General features: G+C 41.5%; 1 protein-coding gene across 4 annotated transcripts in view; it reads right to left on the bottom strand.

The window, feature by feature from the left end:
• The window catches only part of myt1b (myelin transcription factor 1b), a 107,933-nt gene extending 101,401 nt beyond the window's left edge, over nt 1-6,532 (bottom strand). For all 4 annotated transcript variants that reach the window (XM_023413025.2, XM_023413026.2, XM_023413027.2 and 1 more), the window contains exon 1: nt 6,423-6,532. In XM_023413025.2, coding sequence (XP_023268793.2) covers nt 6,423-6,528 — 106 coding nt within the window. In that variant the 5' untranslated portion in view covers nt 6,529-6,532. The remainder of the gene's footprint in view (nt 1-6,422) is intronic.
• Between the last annotated feature and the right edge of the window lie 1,926 nt (nt 6,533-8,458).

Below are 8,458 nucleotides of genomic sequence, written 5' to 3'. Positions count from 1 at the left end.
GGGTGGTCCAGGGTGGGGGGATAATGTCACTTTCACCTTGTGTTTCTCTAGCAGGCCCATGATGATCATTTTTCCCCATTTTCATCGCAAATTTGTTTCAGGCAAGGGCTAGCGAGGGAAGAGAGCGAGTAAGAGAGCATGAGGGAGAGATGGCGGGTGAGAGCAAGTCCCCTATGCTTTGTAAAGTGGAAGCAGAGAGAGAGAGAGTGGGAGAGAGGGGGGTAAACGAGAGAGAAAGGGGAGGAGGGTATATATAAGGGGGATGGAGCAAAGAGGAGAGAGGTGGGGGGCGCATCTGCACAGTGACCTTTTTCTGATCCAATCTCACTGATGAATCCTAATGAAGGATTTAATAAAATCACAGTTTACAATCTGTCTCTGCATCAAAGCGTGCAATCCAATTCAAAACACAGGCCCATCTACATTTCCAATATTGTTGCAAACCCATCAACCCCACCAAGCCCTTCCCCGAAAATAAGTGCGCACATGTTTGTGGAGAGAGAGAGAGAGAAAGAGAGAGAGAGAAATATTGGCCAGGCTGGGGAGAGTGAGCGGCTGGCGCATTTGTTCCAGCTGTAGCCTAATGTCACAACTCGTCATATTCATTTGGCCTTCTAATGAGGGTAAAGTCAACAAGGTGCAGCATACATGAGTGGAATTGCTGCTGCGGCTGAGCACTAAATGAACAGAGAGAAGTAGACAAGAGAGTAAAAGACACAAAGGACGTGATACTGAGAGAGGGCAAGACACGGGAAATCATTTCAAACTTGATAATGTACAGGGACTGCCATGAGTTCACTCAAACACACACACACACTTTTCATACACACCGGCATAAGATTGCGCTGACATTTCCCTGAAATCAAAAGGGCACACCTGTTACTCTGTCAGTACGCTTGGAGTCTGCAGCGTAAACAAGACGGACGGGTAGATCAATGCAACCGTTTAAATGTCTCTAAGTTGATGCAGTGGAGTGAAGAGGAGAGGACCAACTGCTGTAACGCAAAGCAATGAAAAGACTGGACTCCAAACCTGTGATGCTCAGTAAATACTTTGCAACAGTGACATCTGCTGGTGATAAGTTACAATAACAAGACTCTATCACAACCTTCGCCAGATACCAGACTAACAATTCTACCAAACACACAAACAACTGGACAGAGGTTTGAGAACACCTCAGTGTCTCCAGCTGTTATTTGAATTTATATAATTCAATATCTCTGTGTTTTTTAAATTAAAGCAGAGAACAAAAAAAAACAGTTGAAAAAAAAAAAAGGAATCATTGAATCTTTTTGTTGATTTTTGATTCATTCAGCAGCTGAAAACACTCATGATGGTTTTTCTACAATGGTATTTAATTATTGTTCAGAAAGTTGGTCCAACACTGTTTCAAAAGTTCCCACAGATGTGTTTCTTTGCTTTCACCTGGAGTCTGTGCTGGTCTTCATCATATGAAACCTCCGTCTGGTTCTGTTCTTAGTATTTTGGCTCATTATTTTTGCTGTAGGATGAACCTCTGACCAACCAGTCTGTCTTCCTTAGTTACTTCCCTTTTTCTCACCATTCTGATATCAGTATACAGTCCTACTTCTTGTAGTGCGATATTGTCCTAATAATGTATCAGAGAACAATTTTACACATGAAGTTTAGTTTAGGAACACTACTAAAATAAGAATGAATTTGATCTCCGTTTTACAATTCTACAATTTCTAACAGAAATGCAGTGTAACAAAGCGGGTATTTTAAGGCAGCATTATGGGAAATGGGAAAAAGAGCTTGACCTAAACTGCTACTCAGGATCATTTGGCATCTGCTGCCTCCATTTTGACCTTTCTGTTTGTTTTGGCACTGGAGTATCCCTTTAAAACACAAAAAGTTAACACAGGTAGCTAAATCTAGACGTAATTGTAAAACTGTTAACAGCTAATAACAAGAAAGTACAAACTGGAAAGTTAACATTCGTTAATTGTGTGTTTTTAAAAGTTCTCTTAAGCCACCACAAAGTTAGCTGGCTGGGTTTGATCTCGTCAACCAGATAAGAAGCTCGGTAACTCTCCGTAACTCTACTAATAGTTGAATATTCTACCAGGCTGGACAGCCCCTCCCTTTTTAAAGCCTTGGCAGTCCAGGGTAAAGAATTAAGCTTAAAATTCTTGATGTCATCTCACATATCAATACTGTCAGTTCTAATTTTCCTTTCAGCACTTAAAAAATACCCTTTTTTTTAACGCTCTTCATAAGCCAAGCACTTCCTGTTTTGGATAGGAAACTAGACTTGCACCCACACAAAGATGAGATTACCAAGCTTACATTACTTGGCTGCTGTAATGTGTTATTGATCCCCATAGTCAAATAGTTTTTTCATTTTCGCCCGGCAACAGGAAGAGAGCAGGTTCAACTACAGAGCAGATGCCTTGGAGGATATCTCTGCAGGGTGGATGTTTGGAAAAGTGGAGGTTGGTTCTTTGGTTGAAGAGCAACTCACTGCACCACCCTGCTGCCCCAGCCGAAAGCCTCCCTGCCACATCTGCACAGTGTGTTAATGCATAACATAACTCCATCTGCACTGTAGCTACAAAAATGGGATCAAAGCCACAAAACCAATACCACGTAATGGATCAGTGGTATCTCTGAGGAATAGGTGCATTGATTGGATATGAGATCTAATGTCTGACTGCTGCCTGCATCTGAACAGCTGTAATTCCTCTCTGATTAGACTTCAGATTGCAATTACTTTCTGTATCGACAACACACGTTAATGAGACTGTTTGTGCCAGAATCCCAATCTACATGGACTGGGCTGTGAGCATGTACGGTTTAATACGGATGTTTAGGTGAGGGGTACACGCTGAATATTTGCTAATTCCCCTCCTGTGTATGTGTGTGTGTGTGTGTGTGTGTGTGTGTGTGTGTGTCTCCAGAAGGCCTGAGTTGATCAGAGTGTGGAGCGACAGCTGTGCTACAAATCAGAGCCCATTTACTGGTGACAGAGTCATTAAAGCCTGCTCATCTCATAAAACACAATGCACATGGTCAAATACCATTCACTCCATTCACGCTCATAACTCAGTCTACTGGGCACACACACATACACACAGTCACACACGCTATCACACACAGAGGCATGTGCACGTGCACACACACACACACACACACTAACAGATGCACATACAAACACACAATCTCTCGCAAAGCTAAACCGAGTGTGTCGATTGGAATGAGTGAAGGGGGCGGTTTCCTGTGTGTGTGTGTGTGTGTGTGTGTGTGTGTGTGTGTGTGTGTGTGTGTGTGTGTGTGTGTGTGTGCGTGTGTGAATCCATAATAAGCAGGGTGATAATGACAGAGGTAAAGGATATTTGCTAAAAGCACAGCAGCAGTAAACACTGTCACACTTTGTCTATGAGTTGTTTTACGATAAGTGCAGAACACAACATACACACCACATCCTCTCTTCTTCTTCTCTCGCTCAGTGTAGCACAAATACGCAAAATATACCCAATATATGTAGATTCATGCAAATCAACTACGATATATATGAACTCTTGTTTTGTTCCTTTCATAGACAACCCTCAGTTTCTTCATAGCTTTACTATGACTTCTCCTGCCACTGCTTCTACAACAGTTTATTATTATTATCACAATCATAGAGATGTAGAGATGAATAATATAATATAATGTACTTCATGGCAAAAGTTTCTGTTTTTAAATTGATGCAAGGAGCAAAAGTAAAATACTTATTGACTAATATTCACCCAGGGCATGCAATGCAAAATATATTTATATTAAGGAATTACTTAATCCAGTGGCTTCAGAAAGTATTCAGACACCTTCACTTTATTGAAATGGTTTGGAGCCAGGACTCTTCTAGAGTTGGCCGTCCGGTCAAACTAAGTAATCAGGCAAGAAGGGCCTTAGTCAGGGAGGAGACCAAATACCCAGCAGTCACTCTACAGAGCTTCAGGAGTCCTCTGCAGAGATGGAAGAAACTGCCTGAAGGATGACAATCTCAGCAGCACTTGATTAACCAGGCCTTTATGGTAGAGAGGCTGGATTGAGGCCTCTTTGAGTAAAAGACATAAGACAGCCAGCTGGAGTTTGTCAAACAGTATTTAAAGGACTCTGAGAGCAGGAGGGAAAAGACTGTCTGGTCTGATGAGACAAAAATTTAACGCTTTGGGCAGAGCTCCAAACACTATGTCTGATGAACACCAGTCACTGCTCATCACATGGATAATACCGTCTCTACAGAGAAACATGGTGGTAGCAGCATAAGGGCAGGGGGGTGGGGGTGGGTGATGGGGCTTCTCACCAGCAGGGACAGGGAGACTGGTCTGAACTGAGGGAAGGACGAAAGCAGCCGAATACAGAGAGGTGAAGAAAAGATGCTCCAGAGTGTAGTAGACCTGAGACTGTGGCGACAGTTCACCTTTCAATACAACAGTGACCTGAAGCCAAGACAACACTGTCAGCCTTTGACTGTCCTTGATTGGCCCAGTCAAAACCCAGAATTAAACTCAATCTGTGGAGAGACCTGAAGATAGCAGTTCCCAGACATTTCCCATTCAATCGGAAGGATCTGCGAGGAAGAATTGGATAAACTATTTAAATCCAGCTGTGATAAGCTTGTAGATTACTTGACTTACCAAAGAAGAGTTGAGGGTGTAACTGCTGTCAAAGTTGTTTTCACATAGAACTGAATTAAGGTTGTGAATACTTTAGCAATCCTTATACATTTCTTGTATTTGTCATGGTGGCTTAGTTGCAAAAATATCAATTTTATCCATTTATTAAATCTACAACACAATAAAGTGTTCAGAAAGTGAAGGGGCCTGAATACTCCCTGAAGCCACCGTATATCAAAGCTTCTACAAAGTCAACATTCAACAATCATTTCAAAGCCCGAGCACAAAACATGTTCTTTAGTCTTTTCATCACTACAGTAACACCTAGCGTGGGTCAGCATTCCCCTTCACATATTTATGCACCATGTTAGAAAGTCCTATCAGGGGATTAATGTGCCATAAGCAGGTGCTGGGGTGTAAAATGTCGCTAACCTCAATCTGATCTGGGGTCAGCTGCTGCACACTCAGAAGGTCATCAGCTCATGTGTGAGCTCCTGGGTCATTCAGTGTGCGCCACTATGAAAACGCAGCTGGGATTTATTCACAAATTTTCATCCAATTTTGTAAAGTCCCGGTCACACCAACATCCAAAGCTGTTTAAATTCAGTCTGAAATCAATTAATTACAACTCGGGGAGCCAAGGTAAATCCACACAAATCCTTCACATCGAGTCCCACTTTGCTGAAATTTGACATGAGAACGCACACTGCTGACCAACAGTGACCAGACGTCACGGTTTGTCTGGGACTGTCCCTGTTTTAAGCTGGGTGTCCCGACTCCTGACAATTATCTGTAAAAAAGTAAAATGTCCCGGTTTTCTTCATTCACTACCAAATTGTCCCTCTCATTATTACCTAGCCCAATATAAAAACATAAACAACGCAGCACATCTGAATTCCACACTGATTGTATGTGTGTCAATCAATCAATGTATTGATGTTAAGGCTGTTGCTAGCTGTCATGCTGAAGAGACAGTTGGTCTAAAGAGCTCCAGGAGACTCACTCCTTCCTTCAGAAGACACCCTGCAACGAAAATGCTGCATTCATAGTGTTCATGGTAAATGCATATTTGTGCATGCACATGAACGTGCAGCACACTTAACAGTTTGGTGGTTTGAAAATATGATCATTGTACGTCTTCTTGACGTCTTCTTCCGTCTCTATTGAGTATTAACTGCTCCACAAAAAAAGAACAAGGTTGGAAGACAGCTATGAGAGAAGAATCAGTGGCATATGTGTGAACTTACTGTGAGCAATAGCAAATCAACTGAATTTATATACTACTTTTCTAGTCTTAACAACCACTCAAAGCGCTTTACACTACTATTCATACAGCACTTTTCCCTTCACTATAGCAAGAGTTTATTCTTCCACCTTCAGTAACTCATATTGAATTAAATTATGTAAAATCCTGAGAACAGGCAGTAGTAAAAACCCAGAGCTGTGAAAATAGAAAGAAGCTCAGGGAGCTTATGTGTAGCACCAAAATGTATATTGTGATACAGCAAGCTTGCAGCTACAGCAGTTCACCAGCAAACATCTAAGACCAAATGTTTCACAAAGATGTGCAGATGAATTTCAGTGTTCCACCATATGGTGTGACAGGGTCTTGAAGCCGGTCTTCATTTGTTGATCATGAAACAAGCATTTGGAGCTGCTACTGACTCTGATTTCTCTCACATGTATGATCACATGTAATTCACATGTGGGAAGTTCAAAAATACCAAACCCCTCACACACACACACACACACACACACACACACACACGCACACACACGCACACGCAGCGTCAGTCTTACCTTTCTCAGAGAATGCACAATCCTTCATGGCCTGGTCACAGTCAGAGCATGTGAGAACGGCCGTCAATGACCCGGTGACCTTGAGATGAAGAACTCGGCTGTACATCACCATGCGCCTGAAGAGGAAGAGGAGTTTCTTTTATTGTTCGCCACAGTGCAGCTCTGTTCTTGACAAATTAAATTACATTTCTCCATGAGTTATGTCATCATTCAAAGCCCCTAATGTGGTAAAAATGGCCAAACAAATGTATAAGATCATTTTTAATCCCATGAAGAAAAAAAACTTACCTCCTTTCTTCTTCTTTTTTTTCCAAATACTTTCAGCTATAATTCCCCAAAAGTTTTTTAAACTTTGAAAGCAACTGTAGAGCTGAACGCTCGCCACGATGACAGGACAACAGAGAAAAAAAGTTCCTCTTTTCTTAAAGAATGCTGTCGGAGTGGTTTTGTTGCCACTAAAGCATCCAGGAAGAGAAGAAGTCACAATGCTCTCCATTCAGGGGTGAGAGAGAGAGAGCAAAACAAGGGGGGTCACACAAACCAAAATATGGCTGGGGGCTTAAACTCCACTGAGCATGTGCCATGGAAAAACACGCTATACATTTATTTTGAAAAAACACACATTTATCTTAAGTGAGAATTCTGAAACAGACGTAATATTTAAATGATCTTTTTTAGTTAAAAATCATACTTGTATTTACAGCAGAGACTTAGTTCAAACTTAGAGAAGAAATTAAATAAGTAGCCATGGTGGTCTGGCAGGAAAAAGTTCAAAGTAAATGTAGAGTGTCATTCAGCAAACTGTTATGCCCCAGGCAATTCCAGCAGTCCTACACACAGTTGTCCATTGTCCCGCCTTGTGACTCTAAGTGTATCTCCTCTCAGCCTGCTCCTTTCACACCACTGTTTTCCCTAGAGAGCCGTCCCCACCAGAAGCACCGCGGCGGCAAAAAGTCACAAGACTTGCTCCGAGCAAAGTTCAAAATCTCTTTAAAAAAAAAAAAAAAGTCATAACAAATGGATAATCCCAGAAAATGCGTGAATGGAGCTGAAATCCACAACACACATTTGTTCCCAGGGTGTAAAACTATTAGTAGTAGTACAGCAAGGAAGCCAGATATAAACACTCACCTGGATTTTGTCGGTTGAAGTTCGTTGGATGCTGGAGGAGGTGAGTACAGGTGGCGGAGCTGCAGTGATTTCCCTAAACAAACACACACGGGAGAGCACCTGCAATTCAAATGGAGACTGGCACTGAAAACAAAACTAAGGCAAGTCTCGAAAACCTGCATTTCCCTGCATTTGAATAGAACACAAGGACTTTAAAACGCTCCATGAAAGTCACTGGGGTCCTGGAGTTAAATGACTAATGGTGAAAATGAAATGACTTAGATCATCAAAGAATGAAAAGTTAGTCAGTTTCATTTCACTGCCAACACATCTGTGCTATCAGCTGTCTGTTGGTGATGCAGTAAAAACTCTCTTTTCAAACATTTACAGTAAATAAGAGGTGGTTGAACTGGTCTCATTTTGACTTAAGCTCTTTCACTGAAACAGAAAACGCCTGCCCTCATGTGGACAAACGCTCAACATGCAGCAGCTGGGGTAAAAAGAGAAGTATTACTCAGCATCAAATAAGATGCAAGAATCAGAAAGTAGAGGAAGTATTTTGATTTGTGTGCAGGTTTGTGGTTTGGATGGTTTATATTTAAAGTAATAAATGTAGTAGACTTTTTATTTTCCTTAAACTGACTAGCATGGTGAATGCAACTGTCTCTCATTCATGAAATACATGATTTTAAGTTTTTTAACCTCTATAGTGGTGTTCTTTCACTTGCATTCTCCATTGAGGTCAGAGGTCAAGTAGACAAGAGGACAGGTTACTGGTGCAATAAAATCAAGGACCTATCAGATTTCACTCTAACTGTACTGACTGTGTACGCTACAGTTCTGCTATCACAGCTGTCAAAATCTGTGACCCATTGCAAATATCATGAGATCAGAATTTTCGCTTAACAGCTATGAAAATGTCTGAC

Source organism: Seriola lalandi, unplaced genomic scaffold (genome assembly GCF_002814215.2).
Source record: "Seriola lalandi dorsalis isolate HSWRI2012SDOR001 ecotype SW California unplaced genomic scaffold, Sedor1 jcf7180002054501, whole genome shotgun sequence".
In the NCBI taxonomy this organism is placed as follows: Eukaryota; Metazoa; Chordata; class Actinopteri; order Carangiformes; family Carangidae; genus Seriola; species Seriola lalandi.
The sequence above is the reverse complement of the archived record's forward strand: the minus strand, read 5'-3'. Positions and strand labels throughout refer to the sequence as shown.